General features: G+C 47.0%; 1 protein-coding gene across 1 annotated transcript in view; it reads right to left on the reverse strand.

The window, feature by feature from the left end:
- NCAPG (non-SMC condensin I complex subunit G) overlaps nt 1-21842 on the reverse strand; it is a 344632-nt gene that overhangs the window by 244551 nt on the left and 78239 nt on the right. Inside the window, exon 6 of the mRNA XM_086964047.1 lies at nt 4952-5036. Within this exon, the coding sequence (XP_086820173.1) occupies nt 4952-5036 (85 nt within the window). The remainder of the gene's footprint in view (nt 1-4951; nt 5037-21842) is intronic.

The following is a 21842-nucleotide window of genomic DNA, read 5'->3' on the forward strand; positions in this document are numbered from 1 at the left end:
GCGCTCTGTATCCTGCGAAGTGAGACGCATAGGTAGGGGCTTGCCTTGAAATGCTCTGTATTCATGCAGTAAGACGCACGGATAGACATGCCTCGAGACCCTCTGTGCAGACCCCCCAGGATATAGTGGCATGGATTAGCTTTTGTAAAAATACCACGATTTCTACAAAAGTGCCGATTTCGTGGGCACTTTTGTAAAAATCGCAGCATTTTTACAAAAGTGCTGATTTCGCGGCAAATCGCGATATCCTGGAAGGTCTGCAAATCGAATCCCAGCAGTAAACCTAGGAGATTTTGTGTAACCATCTTTCTCACTGCCATGTGGGGTGCCACATGGGTCTTCTTCGAACCCCACGCTTCTTAATCTATATGGCACGCCATTAGCGTCATTGATTAAATCCCATTGCTTTGCCTTTGTTTCCTATGCAGACGATACGCAAATCATTGTGTAGGTAACTGGTAATTCAGTTAACACTGCAGATAAATCTCATGACAGCTTCGAGATATAGGCAGCTGGATGGGGTATAATTGCCATAAATTAAATTAATCAAAAACGGATCTCCTGCTATTTGGAAATAACCCTTCCTTTTGGTCTACAATTCGTGGCCTCAGGATCTTGGTACTCTTCCCACACCTAGTGTTAAGGTGAAAAATTTAGGGGTGATTTTTGACACCAAACTATCTTTTGAAGGCCAGATAAACCACATCGCTTCATCATGCTTCTACATTCTGAAGCTTTATATAAAGGTTCTGCCTTATACTCCACTGACACTACAAAAGAATGTAGTTGCTGCCCTTATCACATCCAAACTGGATTATTGTAACAGATTGTTTACTAACATCCAAAAAAGCTTTCAGAATAAACTGCATTCGTTTGATGCTGGGTAGTCCCAGACAACTCTGTATCCCAGGCGCTGGGTCGCTTACACTGGCGAATCATTGGTAAACACATCCAATTTTAGGTTCTTTGCATAGCCTTTAAGTCTCTACATGGCCTTGGTCATCTAGAACAATTTTATCAATGATACACCCCCACAATGTCTCTTCGCTCTTCCTTTAGTGGAAACCTGATCATCCCTAAAACCAGAAAGGGTACATTTGGTGGAAAGAGCTTCGTACCCTGCACAGCAAAGCTGTGGAACTCTTTCCTATTAGAACTTAAGAATAAATCAATTCTCTTGGAATTTCGGAAAAGTTTGAAGACAAGTAGCACTATCTTTCTGGCTCTGCTGTATGCTATTTCTCGCTCTGTTGTCTTAGCACCCACATACCTCCGGATGATATCTGCTGTTAGATTTGGGGGTCTCTAGTTGACAGAGGTAGGTACCTTTGACAAAATAGGGACCCTTGCATCTAGTCAGGGTAAGGGGGTACACTTCTAAAATACCCCCTGCTCACCCCCTTGGTAGCTAGGCACGAGCAGGCAGGCTTATCTCAGAGGCAGTGTGTGAAGCATTTGTGAACACATACAGTAACCCAGTGATAACACTACAGATGGACACCACACAAGTTGTAGTTAAGTATTTTGATATAGACTTAACACAAAACCACAAACAACAAAAATCCACAATACTGTACTTTAAAAATGGTAGAAATAGCTTAGTTCTCTATAGGTGGTAAATGCAACACTAAGTTCAATGTACCTTTGGATGCATATCGCTATACAACGAAAGAGTTGCAGGGAAGGTGATGCGTCGGTTCCTTACACGTAAGAACGGTGATGCGCCGGTTCCCTACTGCTGCGTAGGGGACAGTGATGCGTCGGTTCTTCTCCACCTGGGGAGGTGATGCGTCTGTTTCTTACTGTGCTTCTGTGGTGTTGCGACCCGCAAACGCTGTGATGCGATGAAGAACCGGTAAAAATTAAACAAAATTTGGTCGTCTTCTTGATGCAACAATGACGAGGCAATGCGTGCACCCACGACGGCCGTGCAGTGACTCAACGAATCTTCTGAGCCACGAAAAGGTCATGCGAGACACTTCTCCGGTGATGCGACACTCTTCTCCGGTGATGTGAGGCGACAGCAGTGACACCCTTCTTCAGTGATGCGACGACAGGGGCTGTGGCAGCGACACTTCTCCAGTTATGCAACAGTGTCTACTGCGATGGCGACACTCTTCTCCGGTGATGTGAGGCGACAGAAGAGACAACATTCTTCAGTGATGTGACGACAGCGGCTGCGACGGCATCACGCTTCTACTCCGTGACTCTCGCTTCCAGCTCCATGTGACACGCAGTCTCTCAGAAGGCCCAGCACAACAGTAGGCACTTCAAATTCCCAGCAAGGGAATTCAGGGGAGCTGGTTGGTGAAGTCTGTTATCCCTGAGACTTCAGCATGAGGCAAACTCAAATTTCCAACAGCACTCAGCTTAGGGATAGTCTACCCCTTCAGCTTCTTTTGGATTCCTCTCCTCAGCAAAGGTTCTTCTTGTTTCCCAAAAGTGATCCAAAGTTCTGGGGTCTGGATCCCCATATTTATACTAGCAAGTCCTTTGTCCTCTGAAGGCAGAGGGTCCTGTACCCAGTCCAAACCAGTTCTGTGCAGTCCTGGAGCACTTTGTTGACAAGATTCCTTCTTTCCTTTGACATTGTGGGCCAGGGACATCAGATGCACTACAGGAGGTGTAGTCAGCATTGTGGAAGGCAGGCACAGCCCTTTTCAGGTCCCAGGTGCAACTCTTCCCACCCATCTACATGCAGATAGCTCTATTCAGCCCTGTGATGACTCACCCAGTCTACTGGAAACCCCCAGCCCCGTCACTCAAATTTCAGACAAGGAATACACAACCTAGCAGAGGCAGGCTTTGATAGTTAGGCAAGAAAATACATACTTACTAAAAGTGTTTTTTTCGAACACAGAATGTTAAAACCAACTTTGCTAAAAAATATGTTTTTTTATCATTCGGAGTTCAGGCATACTAAACTCTAATTTCTACGTAGTTCCCCGAGTCAGGTAGGAAAATAAGATGTTATACTCAAACTGCCCATTCGGGCCTATAGGGAACAGGTAGCCTTGCAATAGTGAAAACCAAAAATGGCTGTAACTCACCATCGGGACATGTCACACACATCAGGGCAGGTCTTACCTTTTACCTACAATGCACCCTGCCCTTGGGCCTACCATAGGGGTGACTAATATGCAGAAAAGGGATGGTTTAGGGGCTGGCAAGTGAGTGCACTTGCCAGTCAACATGGCATTTTGCCAGACTGCACACAAGCTCTGAAATGGCAGGCCTGAGACACACTTTACAAGCTGCTCCGATGGGTGGCACAAGCAGTGCTGCAAGACCACCAGCAGCAGATGATTTACATGCCCTGGGCACAAGCAGTGCACTGTACTAGGGTCTGACAAGTAAACCACATAAGCCAATCATGGAGTCACTAATCCATACATCAATTTAAAATAAGGAGAGCACATGCACTTTAGCACTGATCAGCAGTGGTAAAGTGCCCAGAGTCATGAATCCAAACAAAAACAGGTCAGACAAAATACAGGAGGAAGGCAAAAAGTTCAGGAATGACCCTGCAAAAAGGGCCAAGTTCAACAGCTGCGCTCTAGAAAATGTATTTTTAATTCTCTGGAGCCCTGTTTTCCATTAAGGCAAATATCTCCATCTCCATGATATCCTGAATAGCAGGGCATTGGTCTGCAAGCACACTATGAAGGACAGGGGGTGGGGTGCTCCAGCGATAGGAAGGGTAGGATATTAACATGGGAGCTCAGCTGACTGACCCATGAGTTTGTAATGATCTAATTGTGATAACATTGATTCTCTCTACGCCCGCCAGATTGAGGAGCTGATTACTGATTGTTTTGCCAATTTCCATAAGGTTCAGCAGCCCAAAAGGCAGGTGGCACTGGAAGATTAGAAAACAACGCTGGTGGTAAATACCTTGCCACCCAAAGTATCAAGTTTCTCAGATTCTATGTCTAGAGGAGCAGAATGGAAGATATTTTGCTTCTGCTTTGAGGACAACACTTGAACCACCAGACTCTTTAGTATTGGATGGGAAGAGCTGCCTTCTTTAAACTTTAGATATTCTTAGACTATGCAAAGATGGTCTGTGCTGAAAATGATCAGCTGGAGCATCCACAGGCAAGTGCCTAGCGCTAGATAAGACTGGATGTTAAGAGCCCTCTTGTTACATATACAGTCTAGGATTAACAAAGGATTAACAGAGTTCCCTTATAAATTCTGACGATGGCTGTAGAAGCCAGAGAATCAGTAAGCTTACTGTGGGGCTTGGTCAGAATTATAAATGCTCAAGCACTTGAAGTTGGGAGTAAAGGCTGTGGAGAAGTGTACTTTTGCAACAGCAGATAGGATCCTACCACCGACGTAAGCAAAAAGGAGGCGCTTGTGGCCTTAAAGTGAACTTCCCTAACAGAAACAGCTATTGGTGTGGTCAGAAGAAGGGTACTGTACATTAGTTTAGTCTCCAGAAAAACAATCTAAACTGCACAGGAGTTTCCAATATGCTTCTGGAGTATAACAACATTGCAAAACGTTTCAGAGTAGAGAATCAGATGCATGGCTTTCGGCAAGGCAAATAAAGAAACCCGCTGAAACATTGCACCTATAACACATTCAAATGTCTGTTTCATAATGCAGAATAACTGATGTTTGTTATCCAACTCAATAGCACGCATTTTATCCACCTTAGAAGGATGAAAGGAGAGTGGACTTGCTGAGATTCCTACCGACGACTATCAGGTCCAATGTAGATTCCTGCAGAAGGAAGTATTAGATTGGCCCCTCAACCACCAAACCTAGCAATACAGGAAGTGGAGTGAGTCACATGTATAAACAAAACTTCCTTCCTTTACAAGATCCTGTTCTGGTGGTAACAAATGGCAGTAAATATCCCCAGCACAGTAATTATGCTTCTGAAGTGCAAGGGTATTATAAACCTTTGAAAACAGCCAAAAGAAATGTGAAATATTCTCACCTGATCTGTCATTAAGTCCCTGCTGCAACAGTTTTACTCGCTGGGCTATGGACAAGGCTCTCATGTGAACCTTTTCCGCAAGAACCTGAAATGCAATACAAACACACTTTGAGAAAGAAACCTTCAAATATACAACTGTACAATTTAACACAAAGGTCGACACATTCTTCTATGCAGAACTCATTGGGGCATATTCACAAACAGCATTTTATAGTACAAAAAGTAGTACTACTCACGTACTACAAATGTCTATTCACAAAATTTTAGACCTTTCTCATCTTTACTGTGCAGACATTGTCGCCACATAGGCATACATTTTTATATTAAAAGCGATAGGAACAAGGGGGATTAGCTGAGAAATAGAGAATACATTACTAATAAATGAGAGGAGGGGCATGCAAATACAAACACTCACAAAGAGTAAGACCACTGCTATTCACAAACTATGCTCCTAAAGTTACTACAGCTGTATTGTGAACGTGCTGTCAAAACACATAAATTAACTCCAGTGCAGACTTGGAGTATGTTAAGCACCACACATGGCCTCTCATAGATATTGCTACTGCAACACACTCCTACAGAAAACAAAGGAGGGAAATAAATATAATTGATGAATAATTAGTTTATTAAAAGTGAAAAATAAAACTGAGACAATATATTTATTAAATGTAAACTATTTTTGACAAACCTTTGTAAATATTAAATAAAAGTGAAAAGTCAGGGTGTTTTTTTAAATTGTTTAAAATGCACTTTTAAATTAAATGTATAGATTTAAATTAATATACATTAAATTTGATACAATATGTTACAGAACATTAATTCGGTTAGAAATAAATACTTAAAATTCATTTACATATATTTCACATTACAATATATATGTATACTAGCAGCCTGTCCAGACGTTGTCCGGGTATGAATTGCTGCCGGCCAGTAGTATATTGTTTTGTGGGATTTCATTTTGATAGCATTTCTTATCTGTGACAGGCCTGTGAAACACTCCGATTCACAGTGCACTGCTGATACACTTAAGAGTGCGCGTTCAGTAGTGTGTGAACTCTTGTTTCCCTACTTTATTTCTCCTTGCAATATTATATAGCGCAAACTCGACAACATGGCATGAGCGCAATTTACATTACAGAAGAACACATTCATTTGTGGTAGGCACGGGGAGACAAAGCGATTTGCCTGGTATCACAGGATGTTGAGCTGATGCTGAGATTCGAACTTTGCTCCCCAGCTTTAAAGTTTGCAATTCTAGAACTTGTGGCGGAAGGTGTGTCTAAAAGTGTATGTCGGTGCTGGCCATCAATGAGAGAGAGACCTGTGCATTTTTCAAATGGGTGGTGAAAAAATATGAGTATGTTGCTGGAGATGTGGGCCGCCGTGCCACCAATGTACTTAACGGGGGAGGGTAAACACCCATTATTCCGCAACTTTCTTTCCGCATACCATCACTCCGCATACTTTCATTAAGAAAGTACCATGTCTCCACAATGCCATTATAACGCATGGCATTACATTTTATATGCTTTTACCACGCATACATTTACAACGAAATAGCCTATTTATTTCCAGACATAATTGAACCCACCCCCCCCCCACCCCACAATGGGTCACAACGGAACACTCACTACTTAAATCGCCAGGACACCTACGGGTATACGTGCACTCTATAAATTAAAATAGCATGACATAACAAGATGACGGCCTTGCATTCCTAATCCACGAATATCCCATCCGCACCCATTGATGAAATGTACCTATCAAGCATGGCACCGAGCACATCGTCTTTTAGGAATTGCTTACCGTTTACATTCTAAAGCCCCACTTTGGGATAATGAGAGCCTAAGAATAAATGGTTGTGCGCTTAGCTGGCTTAGTTGGATATCAAGAGGAATCCCTCTCCTCCTCTTCTATTTCCTCTTTTTTCTTACTGCGCTTGCATCTTCCCCTTCCCTCTTTCTCCTCTCCCTTCTCCTTCCCTCCCCCATCTCATCCCCTCTCCTTTCCTATGTTCCCTCTTACTCCGGATAAGGAAAAGGCAAACTTTCTTATTTATAACCACCCAGTACGTTTTAATGATCATCTTTAATTCTGTTCCTCATACCCATGATTTACTCTGTCTAGTCTATCTTGTTACTATGAATAATGAACATTAAGGGTTACTATGCATACTATGTTTAATAGTCCTTTATTCCTTTTTCCCATTATCTATTTCCATTCTTTCCTATCTGTTCCTTTCCTTTCATTCTCCTTTCTTTCAAATTGCACACATCTTTATTATCAATAGACTCTTGTATGCCTATTACGTTGTACAGTACCTATATGTATGCTTTTAAGTTTCAATAAAGAATTGCGAAACAAAAAAATAAAATAAACAAAAACATATATGTACATATGTTTCAGACCTCTTCAGGTTACTTGTCTGTTCAACTGCTATTCACATTTCGCTTACACCCACCACAGCATAGATTATGGGGCAAAAGGTCATCCCACTTCAGTCAATGGAGCAGTTCCACAGCGAGTGACAAAACTTAACTTGTGCACATTGGGTGCCTGGGGATATGGGCTGAAACTGGATTATTTAGCTTATTTTAGAGAAGTTATAAGGCATAGCTTTTACACTACTGTTTGTAAATAACTATAATGGAGGATACAACATTCATAAAACTTTGTAAATGGCACCTTGAGCTCCATATAGCTCAATCAACTCGAACCCAAGAGAAGATGGCGTCCTTGCTTCACACGAACTGCTGTGCGATTAGGACTATCCAGCCCTCTGATGGATCCTGGGCGCCAAAAGCTTTGCGAATAACCAAACTACTAAAACACATCTCTAAACTATAGAACGGGCTGTTAAGGTTTGCTTCTGTATGTAGGTTAGAAAGTACATCTGCAACATCAGGAAGGACAGGTGTGTGAATTGCACCGTCAAGGTATAATATGCCTTCATTTGCTCTAGCAAGACACAGTGGTTCGGAGCAGTTGGACTATCTACTTCCCCGGCGCAGCTCGCTACAGCAAGTGCCGAAGGAAGCCGACCCTCCAGATGACGCACTGATCGAGAAGCTGTCCTTTCTCTCGCTGAGAATCCAGCTCCAGTGTTTCCAAACTCCCCTTGCTGGGTGTTGGGAAATCGAGTCCCGAGACAGAGATACCTGACCTCCTTCATTCTAAACTAAGGTATGGAGCTGATTAGAACCCAAGAGAAATCTTGGATAGATTCTTGGCAAAGAAAAGCAAACCTATGCTACACAATACTTACTCCCTCCCGCGTACGAGACTTAGGTTAGGTACATTGGGGTAGGCGTATTTTAGAAGCACCAGTTGAGTATTTTAGCCTATGTATTTATGTATGTATTTTTATATGGCTTAGAAACCATACAATGCTTTTACAGTATTTTATAATACTATTCTCGCTGTATGCATTATACTTTGCAGCCTGCATTAAGATTGTAGCAGTTCACTTTACTTGCATGAGAAAGAAGACTGTTCAATAAAACCTTTTATTGAAAACACCCGTCTCTCTAGTTCTCTGCACCTCTGTTGAAACGAAGCATGCATGATTGACTGAGCTAAATAATTATCAATAGTTTCCACGACTCTAGAGATACAATTCCTATTCTTGGGAAACAAAGTTATCATGTTTATGCGGTTGTCAGAAACTAATCCCTTTTTGTGAATTCGAGAAAGTTTCTAGTGACCTCTGAGCTAGCTGACACTCACAATTAAGTTTAGTATATTCAATAGAGACCTAGTCGACATAAGTCCTATGTCAAATCTATAGGATATACTATTCCAATGCGCTGAGCCTATTGGGAATATAGGAACTACACTACAATATGAAGACCTCACAAATATGTTCAGCAGATCTATCAGGAGTACATTTAAGAGCATTGCGAGATTTAACATCAGCGTTGTGCCAAAAAAGTGGCGTTAAAGCGTCTCATCTGCATAATCATAATCATAACATATTGATTGTGGTAGAACCTGAGGCCACTTTTTATGTATAATAGAAGTAGACCTTCACTAGTGAAGGAGAGGAGACACTTCCACACTGACACAGACACTGAGGTCCAGGACTGCAGAAGCTTCAACACACAGCGGTATGACATCCCTTGAAGGGTTACGAACTCGTGACAGAGATGGGGTCCTTCATTCTCTCCCGTCTTGTAATGGGGTTGGCACTTTCCTAGGGGATTCTTGGCTTTACACCCACATATATGCTAGGTACACTTAGGTAAGGTTAGCATCGTAGGAGTACGAATGATTATTTATTTTTAAGATTTGTAAAGCGCGACTTTCACCCGTGGGTGTCTTGGCGCTGTAACTCAGCTTATTATCTCAGTGAGAACATTATCAAACTTCAAAAGTGGTACAGTGAACAGAGAAGTTATTGGTCAAACAACCATGTCTTCAGCAGCTTTCTAAACTGAAACAATGAAGGGGTAGATCTTATCACCATCGGAAGAGTATTCCAGAGTCTGGCGGCGGTGTTTGTGAAACATCTGTCACCCCAAGTGACAGTCCTGGTCCGTGGCACTGTCAGTTGGTGCAGATGTTCAGATCTAAGTGGTCTATTGGGTTGATAGAAGATAAGCTTGTTTGAGAAACACCGGGACTAGACCATGTAATGCTTTAAAGGTGAGGCATAAGGTTTTAAATCTGATCCGATTTCTAACAGTTAGCCAGTGGTAGTTCCCGATTACTTGCTTAATGGGTTTAAATTTGGGGGTGCCAGACAGTAGCATTGCCGCTGCATTTTGGATAAATTGTAATTTGGCCACCACCCGAGATTGAGCATTCGCAAATAATCCATTGCAGTAATCCAAGGATGAAAGTACCAAGGAGCTCACCGCCGTTTTCCTTGCATTGTCTGGAAGAAATGGTAAGATTTTTCTTAGGAGTCTGAGTTTGTGGAAGGCTGAAGATGCTGATTGGCATGGTTAGCAAAATTCAGCTTTTCGTCGAAGATTATCCCTGTCATGATTATATGCCTGCATATATTCTCTGTTTTAGCACCATGGTAGAATTCTACCTTCTATTTACTCTGTTGGTGCTTGTAATCGCTTATGTTAGCTTCAGTCTATTGATTGTCGCATCAAACATATTTTATACTAGAATGACGCTGGTTCAATAAATGCTTATTGAAAATGTCACCAAAGTTTATTCTGTGTATCTCTCTGAGACTAAGTGAGCACCATTGACTGAGTGAAAAGTACTGCACTGTTTCCACGATCCCTGAAGGGTCAAGGGTGGTCATGTTCGATGGTTGCCAGAAACTATTCGCTCCTTGATAAGGTTAGGGGGCTTATTGTGGCACTGTGAGCTAGCAGGTCTATAGGTCGACATATCCTGCGGGGGGTGTCCAGAATCAGTCTAGACACCAATTCCTTTCTTTATGTTGTCCAACAAATGCTCAGATCCTAAGTATTTTTTTTAGAAACTTCACAACTTGTGTAAGTGTTTACAAAAACACATGTGCTCTTAATGCATCACAGGTGTGTGTGGTGTGTACAGGTATTGAACACGTTAGAAGTGTTTGCACTGAAAAGTAACCCTGTGTCAGTTGACAACTTGTGTCCATTATGACCATGCATGTTTTTAGGCTCTGCAGAAAAAAAGTTTGCAACAAGGCAAAGAGTCTACATACAACATACTAAGTACATACTAAGTATTGTAAGCAGCCTTGAGCTATTAGACCATAGTCTCAGCATTACAATTTCTAAGTCACATACAAAACTGTGTGCACCCGGTATTAAGCTATGTTTGTGTGCCTGTTTTGCTTTAAAAGATGGGCCATCTGTAAAGTTTTCACCACCGAAGTGCTCTATTGGAAAGCACAGCGTCCACAAAATCCGTTTTGCACCCTGCCGCCTGAGTGCAGCTATTGGTGCAGATCCTGTGCTGGCAGTGTGCCCCTACAGTGCTGACCTTGACACCAGGAGCCTGGTCCCACAACTGAGTGGCCTGCTCGTCAGCAGTCCCTAACCGAAGGCCCCCTTATCCCCATTGGCTAACATTAGGCCCCTGCACTCAGCTGCCCCAGTGCCGCAACTTGAGTGCTAATCTAGACCTTAGAGAAACTTGGTCCTAACCCCCAAAACTCATCCTTATGAGTGGGGTACTTACCTTCAAAACTGCTAACACGTTTTCCCATATGAACACATGTAAAGAGATTTTTGGGCCTACAAAATGCCTAAGTGTTGAACTGTGTTGTATGAAGAAAAGGATATTCAATTGCAAAATATAAAAAGTCGTACCTACCTAGTATGTAGAGATCCTTAGGTGTGGTATATAGGCATACCACCAAAAGTACTCAAAGTAATCCTGAAGTAACTGAAAAGTCATCTGAAAGTACTTACAGTATTATATAAACTGCATTAAATAGTGAGACAAACCTGTATCAACTGCAATTTCAAGTACAACTGCATTTCCTTGCCAGTCTTGCATTTGAAAGTATATTTTACTCATCTGTGCCAAGTCCCGTTTGGTGCTAAAATAAAACATAAGTATACTTTTTTTTATACTTCATTAATTGGTCTGGACTCGGTCTCCAAGTGTGTGCATCAGTGCCTGCCTGAGTGATTTCAATAAATGCTTAACGGTTAGTACATATCTAATTTAGCCTTTGCTATACCTCTGGGGACTCCCTGGACTCTATGCTCACTATACCTTACTTTGGTGTATAAAATACAGAGCCAACTTCCTACGCACCCTCTTATTTCAGACTGGGCTGCCAGTTACGTAACCGAGACCCATGTAGCAGATTAACGTGTGATACCTTGCAACTTTACTGAATCCGAAATCCATGCTCACTTTGAGGTGTATGAGAGCTTTGTGGAGTTGGCGGGTACACTGTGGGAAGCTGGTAAACCCACCCTTTGTGGTTTGATTAAAGAAAATGTGCAGGGTACACGGCCAAATTAATTGGAGACGACAATGTTTCTGGAGGCCCAGAAGCAACACTTAGCGGCCCTTGATCGTCGACTGGCATGGGCTTGCTCTCACCTACAGCAGGTCTCGCTGAAACGAAGCCCAACAGCGTTGAAGGGCTATGACACAAAGGGTCTACGAGCATGGGGACAAGTCTGGGAAGCTTCTCCATTGGCTGGCCACCAGGGAGGTCACTTTCGGTAGTGCGGTCGGTTGTGGACGCCAGTGTGCAACTGTGGAGCAGGCCTTTGCAGATTGTGCCCTGTATGCAGGGCACCATTGCCCTCTCATGAGATCGAGCTCGGGTGCTCAGGGACATCACGCTGCCCTCGATCCCCCAGTCGCTGGCCAAGGAGCTGGATCAAGCACTTACGATGGAGAAGTTCGGCGAGGCGCTCTAAATATGTCCTCAGGCAGGACTTCAGGCCCCAATAGAGTACTTCCAGTGGTTCCAGAATGCCCTGCCACCCCACCTTTTGGCAGTGTATGGAGAGTCAGCTGCCCCGGAGGCGTTCCCTTGGGAACTAGCCACGGCCACAATTGTGGTACTCCCTAAACCGGGCCAGCCTCAGGATAGATGCTCCTCCTAGAGGCTTATTTCTCTCATCAATTTGGCATTCAAAATTAAATATTTGTTAAAGTGCTGGCTAATCGGATACTCTGTGCCTTCCTTCTTTGATCCATCCAGACCAATGCGGCTTCATGCCAGACTGAAGTTTGAGGCACTCTGTTCGTAGAGTCCAGGTAGCCCTCTCTCAGACTCTGAGTCTTTGTGGGCCTGCAGCTTCTCTTGTGGTAGACTTTGAGAAGGCTTCTCCAAGAAGTACTGGTCCTTAAATGCAGTGCTGGAGAGGGCTGGGTTGGGAGGTGGTTTGGGCGCCGATGGCGGAGGCGGCGTGAGCGGCTAGCTCCGAGCCTGATCCTGCCGATTATCCTGCGAACTGCCTGAGATGCGGTTCTAAAGACGGAGAAGGACGTCGGAACGATTCCCGAGGCCTTTCTGCCCGCAGGGGTGCACCTTGGTAACTCGGGGCACCCTTTAAAGTTGCAATTTTGTAGGGCAGGCGACATCGGCAGAGCAGTCACAAGATGGCGGCCGGGATCGCCAGGAAGAACTAACCCGCGACCCGCTGCTCATGATCTGCTGAGGTCGGCGCTGAGGGACCGATAGCAGAGGGAGCGCAGCAGGCAGTCCGCCGCTCCGCACAGGTTCCAGTGCAGATCGTTGGGTGGCGCGGACAAAGGACTGCGACGGCATCGGATCGGCCGAGAGGATGGGAGACCCAAGATGGCGCCCGCACTGGTGATGGCGTAGGCTTTGTGGCCCTGAGCCGGTGTCGCTGTCGTGCAAGCGGCAGCCCAGAGACGGAACAGTGGTGCAGTCCGCGGCAACGTCGAGACCGCTGGAGAGGACCTACGGGGAGACGCAGCTTTGTGGCACAGTGGGGGCTGCGGTAGCATCGTGCGCCTCCGAGGCTCCGGGAGCAGGCGCTTGGAACCCAGAACGGTGCCGGACTGAGGGGCGGATGCAGCAGAACTCAGTGGCCAGATGTGTGGTGTGGTGGTGGCTGGAAGCCCTTTCCTAGGGCCACCGGTGACTGCGGTGCTGCGGGCCTGGTCTTGGTGCTGCGGAGGTGGGGGCGGGATCGGGCCAGCAGCGCTGGGAAGCCAGGGACCGCGGAGGGCAGCACAAGGTGCCACGAAGGGGAACCAACAGCGGTGGTGCCTGGGAGAGGTAGCGGCAAGCTGTGCGGAGCGGCCTCCATAGTGCACGTGCAACGAATACACCGGCAGGAACGGAGGCCCAACTTGTGACCGGCTGGGGACACTGCGCAGCTGCCCCGGAGATGGGGTGGAGGCACAATACGGTGCGGTTTGGTGAGCGCTGTCACAAGGGGCTGGAGTCCTTCACTGAAGAGTCTGTGGGGGCACCCCGAGAGCGGAATGGCAACTGATGCTGCTTATACCCAGGAGGGAGATGAGGGGGCCGGAATGATTGTGTTGGCCTGCTAGGACTGCATGCCTGGGAGTCCCTGTGAAAACCGAGTGGAGAGATATCGGAGTAAATTATCCCAGGGTCCAGGAGAAGGGAAGAGGTGGCCGGGGGGTTACCTAGGTGTTGTGGCTCTCCAGTGGACCGCGCAGATCTCAACTCTGGTCTGTCACCTGGGAGAATTGGCGTGAGCCTTGCCGAGCTGGACGAGGTTGGCTGGTAAAGAGGGGTACTACATGTCCATAAGGAATGAAACCTAAAGGCAGAAAAGACGAGGCAATGGACCCTGCGGGAGGAAACGGAGACGCCGGGGACGGCGCGACGGAGACCTCGGAACACAGACTGAACAAGCGCCTTGATCAAATCCTAGATGCTATAGCGGTGACAAAAGAGTCCCTTCATCAGGATATTACTCAAGTGGCGACAGGGCTGGGGCTCTTGAGAGCTGATCACTCGAAGTTAGCGGACAGGGTTAAAGATAATGAGTCGCATCTTCAGGACCTCAAACCAGCGGTGGTCACGGTTGAACGCAAACTGGAGGACGCCTTAAGGAGATTGGAGACACTGGAAAAGAAGGCCGAGGATGCTGAAAGTCGTAACCGAAACAACGTTCGGGTTGTAGGCCTGCCCGAAAATATTGAAGGGACAGACATGGTTGCGTACAGGACTGTGGTTGCCCCTGAGGGTCTCTCCCCTTTCTTTACACTCGAGAGGGCTCATAGGGTCCCGGCCAAGCCGCCTGCATTGGGCCGACCCCCCCGCCCTGTGGTGGCCAGAGTCCTTCACTATAAAGACAGGGATTTATTGATCCAAAGCGCACGCTCAACGGGCCCCTTCCAGTTAGAGAATAGCGCTGTAACAATTTTCCCGGATTATACTCAGGACATACAACGGCGTAGGGCCTCATAACTATCTGTCAAGAAAGAACTTAGGGAGGAAGGCATACAATATTCACTACTGTTCCCGGCCAAACAGAGTGATACTGGACTGGTTGACGCAGTTTTTCCTGACACCTGAAGATGCCTGGTCTTGGCTCGAAAGATATAGGGCAGGTACTGATCGCAGGGGCAGAGGTGAGGGGGGCGCACTCAAGCCGGTGTGGATGCGCCAATCACAGCGCCTCCGCAAGAAGAACAAAGCACAACGGGCGTGGCAACGTGTACAGATGGAGGCTGACAAACAGGGGGCCCTGACGGCTACAGCGGTGATCACTGGTTCTCAACGGGAGGGCTCGACCAAAGGGACCGATTCCGAGGAGGACGGGAGACAATCTGGTACAGAGGTATCGGAAGACGAGAGTACCAAAGGCCCAGAGATGACACCTAGATTAGCTGATGATCTATAATTAAATTACCTCTGTCTAGGACTCACTGCTGGCGAATTGAGGGTGGTGATACCAGAAACTCCGGTAACAGTTGTGAATTCCGTACCTGTGACCTATTATTGCGGGATGTGGAGGGTGGGGGGCTGGCGCGAGCTCTGCCACCTGTCTGAGCCGGATCACCAACCCCATTGCCCTTAAGGCTACCTGTGGTGGCTACTACAGGATAGTATTGTGTGAGTTGTTAGGGTAATTTGGATGGCGAATGATAATGCGTTATTGGGACCTGTTCTGGGTGGGAGGGTAATGGAAGTTTGGGGGGGTGTTTTGTGTTTAGGGGTTGGCAACGCTGGTGTGGGCAAACGAACAATGCAGGAGGGGAAAGATTGGGAGTGCTGCAATGGGGACATTACCTGATTTGAAGTGTATCACGTGGAACGTACGCGGATTACGTACCATGTCGAGGCGCCACGAGGTGCATGCATATCTGATAAGAAGAGGTGTCCAGATAGCACTACTGCAAGAGACCCATCTCACTAAACAAGAATGTACTGCCCTCCAGAGAAGGGTGAGGACGGGGACACCGTGCCAAGCAGCACACACTGTGATAGACCCTGAGGGTAGATATGTGGCGGTGGCGGGAAGATTGTATGACACAAAAGTGGTGTTATGTAGCGTATATGCACCAAACACAGACCAGCCCCGATTTTTGGATGTCATCTCCGGTAAACTGGCTCATCTCTTATCGGGCCGAGTGATTATGGGGGGGGGAGACTTTAATTCGCTTACAGATGTGGCTCTAGATAGATCACATCCTCCGTTGGCAGAATCCCAGGACCGCAAGATTGCGAGGAAGAGGGCAGAATGGCAGAGCGGATGGGGGTTGATTGACGTGTGGAGAGTGCACCACCCTGAAGATAGGGATTATTCCTTCTTTTCGGCTAGTCACGAACTACATGTTAGAATTGACACTATTCTATGCACCCAGGCGCTGGCGCCCTTAGCGGTACACTCGGAATACCTAGCTAGGACCATTTCAGATCCTAACCCACTGGTAGTCTCCTTCAAATGGCAGCGCATGAGAACAGAGGTGCCCACCTGGCGTTTACGCCCAGATACCCTGGAGGATCTAGTTTTTAGGATCATAATTAAAGAGGTTATGGAGGACTACTTTGCTACCAATAAGAAATCGACGTCTACTAGGGGAATGGAATGGAATGCGTTTAAAGTGGTGGTGAGAGGGCTCTGCATCAGTAAGCACTCAGGTGAAAGGGCAGTGGTTGTAAAGGAGATCGCAAAAGCGGGGGAGGCGCTACGGGAGGTGGAAAAACAAAGGCAAGAACAGAGGGAATAGCAGGACCGGCTATTGGCGGCTAGGGAGCTTGTGGCCACTGAGACAGAAAGGCTGCGTAGTTACGACGTTTCAGGAGCTGCAGGAATAGTACCAACTATCACGTACTCGGTTCCATAAATACCTGCAGCTGAGGCATAGTCTGGAGGTGAATATTCACCCAGACATACAGATTCCAAAGTTTAATCCTCAAGAAGCCAAAATGTTGATGGGGCGACTAAACAGAGGGGCTCATTTCCATGATTTATCGTTCATTGATTACTAACGCCCCATCTCCTTTACGAGGCTGCATAGAAAATGGGAGGCCTAGGTAGGGGAGTTGGAGGATGAGAAGTGGATGGAGGCAAGAGCAGCCCCCGCAAGCTTGCTATCTCTGCACACCTTGAACTGGTCCAGCTTAATGACTTGAATGTCACATAAATGACTCCCTTGTGGCTTCGCAGGGCCAGCAGAGCCCACCAGGGATGCTGTGCTATGTGTTCTCTGTCTTTCATAGTGTGGGCATGCCGTTTCCCTTCTTGAAGGCTATTGAGAGGAAATTGTCGGCAGTCCTGGATCGCTGGATTCCGTACCCCCCTTACTCCCTCCCTCCCCCCCCTCCAAGGTGGGTTTGCTGTGGTTGACAAAATTTTGGGTGAGGGGGCAAAGAATGGAACTCATTTTTATTGGAGTCGCAACATTGGCGGCTAAAGAATAGTTATCACCAGGAAATTGAAGGCCACAAACCAACCCCCCTCCCCCCGGCGGAGTGGCAGAGGGGAATGGGTCTGTATTATCATCACCCAGGACCAAGGCCCGCGACTGGACAAACCACTCAGCTCTCCACTGCAGCCCTACCCCACACATGGCCTCTTCTGAGCACCGTTAGCATGTGTAGACACTTACCCTTACAATCAGGCAGCGGCGCAACTGCATAACTGACCGGTGTCGCTCCTATAGTACCCACACTAGCCAACATGGCTGGGCCCAGCCTAAATGATGCCGCAAAGACCTTCAAGCATTCCACCCTGAAGAGTCACCCCAAGACATTAATCTCGGACCTACGTTACAGCACAGACAACGGCACAGTCATCAATGACCTAATCTTATACTCCAGAAGAACCCCCTACTGGTGCAATACCTTTGTGCACCTCCTCATTGTACGTGCAACCAGGAACATCCCTCATGGTACTAAGCTTACAATAGCACCCTCCGCAACCCTGCAAGCTGACCTCACAATCACCCTCTACAAAAGCAGCATTGTCCTGATCCAAGCCTCATCCAGGAACCTTAACAAATTTGCAAGCTTTTTCTCAAACATAGGCAACCATGTGAGCGAATCTAACAGAGTATATACCACTTACCCCGACGACCCTCTCACCAGCCCGACTAGTGCCCCTAGACACCCTCCAACCAGTCACCCTTTGGCTCCCAACACAGATCATCCCAGCCCCCCTCGCACAGCTCCTGGCTGTACCAAGAGAATCATCATCCTTGCACCTGACGACCCTCTGACCAGCCCGACTAGTGCCCCTAGACACCTTCCAACCAGTCACCCTTGGGCTCCCAACACAGATCATACCATCCCCCCTCGCACGGATCCTGACAGTACCAGGAAAACCATCATCCCTGCACCTCTGATCTCCTCCCCTTCAGCTCCCCACTCTAACTGCGAGCCTGATACACCTCCATCGACCTGCGACATAGATCGAACCTGCCCACCCAGCCCACAAACCACCTCTCTAAGAGTTTCTACCGCCACTCCTCCCAACATCGCTAACTCATCTCCTAGCCTTGCCAATAGACCTCTCTCCAGACCTTTGGTCCACTCCCCGCCAGTCCAACATGCTGACCATGAGACAGGTCAGTCGCCGGAAACCCACGTCACACCTGATACTAAGACTCTTGATCTACCACCCTCCCGCCCCCTAACGCCCCCCCTTTAGAGTTAGTCTGATAGTACCATCCCAGAGCCACTACCACCCTACCTGCTAACGTCTCCTTCCTATAGGGATTTCAAAACACTGCACTCCAGAGCGGCCAAACTAATTCAGAGTATCCACACCTCCATACTAGATCTTATGAACCTCCACCTTGCTTAACTCTCCCTCGCCAACATCAAAACCCAGTGGAACTCCACCCCCCTCACACCACAGGGTTACCCAAGCACCCACAACCACTACCCTGGAGATACCTTCACCCTCACAAGCACACCCCTAGTCCGCTTGACCTTACTGAAGAGGAAATCCTTGCCATCCTTAGAGACTACAACCCGGAACCAACCACCCTTTGCCCGCTAGGCATGAGAGACGAACATGCCATCCGCACAGTCTCTATCAACACCAACAGATCGGCTACTTTCCGCAACAGAAGTGTGGTCAAAAGTAACCTCGTGCCTGTACACTTATCCATCCTGACTCCTGACACCCCTGCAGATTCCTCTCTGTCTGGCCTCTTAATTAACTGCCGATCAGCGTTTAAGCACGCCGTTGACATTGCTGCACTCATTCTAAACAAAAACTTCGACCTAGCTATTCTAACAGAATCATGGCTCAACGATTCCTCATCTCCTTGCCAGGCTGGACAGACAATCTAGCAAGAAAGGAGGGGGTATCGCCTGCATCTACCGCTCTAACCTCAGCGTCTCTGTACATCTGGCTGATTCCTCTGACTCTTGCGAATACCTCGCACTCTCCATTTGTAACAACTCCACCCTATTGTGCAACCTACACATCATCTATCATCGCCTTGGCACAAAACGACTCTTTCACTGACCACCTCAAGGAACTTATTACTGCTAAGTTCTCTGCCAATACCAAAGCTATCCTCCTGGGCGATTCCAACCTGCATTGGAATGACCCCAAGGACCCTCACGTCAACATCATCAAAGACCTCCTGTCCGATCAAGCCCTGCCCCAAGCCTGCTCTCTCCCAGCACATTCAAAAGGGGCGACCCTTGACTGGATCATTTCCAAAGAATCAACAGTCAAGCTTATCTCCAGAGACCCATGCGACTGGTTGGACCACCACGCCATCACATTCCTGCTACATGGCACCCACAAGATAAGGGCCCCTTAACCAGTGATTCCCAAATGCTGGATTAGATACTATAAACCTGGACCACAATGAACTGGAGGCTCGCTGCAAATCTGACCTCCCCCCAAATTGCTCAACGGTCAATGACCTCAATAACCACTACTCCGCAACTATCTCGAACATTATGGATGACCTAGCCCCACTAAAGCTAAAAAGAACCCAAACTAAAGATAGGAACCCCTGGTTCACCGGACCACTCAACAATGAGAGGAGATGCCTCCGGCAATCCGAAAGAATCTGGAGACAGGACCCCTCAGCCGCTCACCTGGAACTTCTGCGCCAAGCCAGAAATGCCTACAACAAGAACGTCCTGAAATCAAAGAAATAATTTTTCAGATCCGAACTTGAGAACGCCAAGAACAGACCTCGTATGCTCTTTGATCTGGTCAAACACCAATCCAACAAACTGGTCAAAACCTCGAAAGAAGCCCCCAAGGCTTTAATATCATCTGAGGAATTCTCCTCCTTCGTGGACAAAGTTACAGCCTTAGAAGATGAACTTAGTGCCGCCACATACTCCCTATCCCATCCTGGCCTGCCTCCCCCTCCTCCTACAATGCCCCCACAATCTTTACCAAAAAATCAAGCACTCTGGACTGACTTCAACCTCTATGACAAAGACTCAGTTTCTAAAATCTTATAGTCTCTAAAGCCGAATAACCATTTCGATGACTCGCTCCCCTCCAACTGCCTAGCGGCTGTCGCCCAATCCATTATCCCTAGCTGGACCGCAATAATTAATGCCTCGCTTCAGCAGGGTTCCATTCCTGACTCCCTGAAAGCCGGCCAATTCCTCCCCAGTTTGAAAAAACCATTGCTGGATCCAGCCATCCCCGAAAATTTCAGACCTATCTCCAACATCCCCCTCCTAGCCAAAGTGTTGGAGAAGTGTGTACAACAGCAACTAAGTCAGCACATCAACAACTTCCACCTTCTCGATGATTTCCAGTCCGGTTTCCGACCTGGGCACAGCACTGAAAGGACCGTGCTCCACATCGTTGATGATTCCCTCCAAGCCCTGGGCCAAGGGGACACATGCCTTTTAATCCTACTAGATCTATCCTCCGCCCTTGACACGGTCAAACACGAAAAACTAATCGAACACCTCAAACTGAGCATGGGTTTGGACGGCTCTGTTCTAGAATGGTTTGAATCCTTCCTCCATAACCGATCGCAGCAATTCCTAATTAACGGCAAACTATCTGCTCCCTCGCCGGTCAAGGTCGGAGTCCCTCAAGGATCAACCCTGTCCCCTACCCTCTTCAACCTTTATCTTGAACCACTTACCGAAGTACTACGCAAAGCGAATATCTCCTACCATATGTATGCTGACACTCTGCTCTACATCAAGGCCTCCTCTCTTGAAGACATTCTCTCCCTGAACGAGGCCCTGAAATCAACAGTCCACTGGCTCACCTCCAATCAACTTAAACTTAACGCCAAGAAGACAGAATTTGTCCCCTCCAAAAACTAATCCCGAGATGCAGTTATGGGTTAAGGCTATCACAGCCCTAGATTGCCCACCGACCATTGTGGACTCAGCAAAATCTTTGGGAATAACACTGGACTGCAATTTGAACATGCGAGACCACATCAACTCGATGGCCAAATCAGCCAGATTCCACCTGAGCGAACTCTAGAAACTGAAACCCTTCCTTGACACTACCGACTAAAAAAGCGCAGTCCAAGAGCTAGTAATCTCTAGACTGGAATACGGTTGTTCCACTCTCAGGCTTACCAAAGATCTCCCTGGCACACCTAAAAGCCTGCCTTAATGCCGCCACCAGACTTCTTACAAGCTCAAAAAATTTGCCCATATCTCTCCACACCTGAAAGCTTTGAACTGGCTCTCGCTCAAGGCCAGAATCCAACTCAAACTGGCTTGCATCACACACAAAGGTTTATACTCTAACTCCCTTGCCTACCTTGCCCAGAAACTTGTGGTATCCGGCCGAAGCAGAAACTCCTGTTCCGCCAGAGACCTTTCACTCCAACCTGCACGGTTCCAGAAAGAAAACAAACGTATAACCAGGCTTTCTCTGGATCCGCTCCAAGAATATGGAACTCTTCCGCCCGCAGAAGAATCCCTTCTCTGGCACGCTTCAAAAAGGAGGCCAAAACCTTCCTTATGGGTAAGTTCCTCTCCTAAATGCTGCCTCCTGCAGATTCTCAGTCCTTGACCAATACACAGACCTTGACCATATACGAACTAGCG

Source organism: Lissotriton vulgaris, chromosome 3_2, assembly GCF_964263255.1.
Source record: "Lissotriton vulgaris chromosome 3_2, aLisVul1.2, whole genome shotgun sequence".
Taxonomy (NCBI): Eukaryota; Metazoa; Chordata; class Amphibia; order Caudata; family Salamandridae; genus Lissotriton; species Lissotriton vulgaris.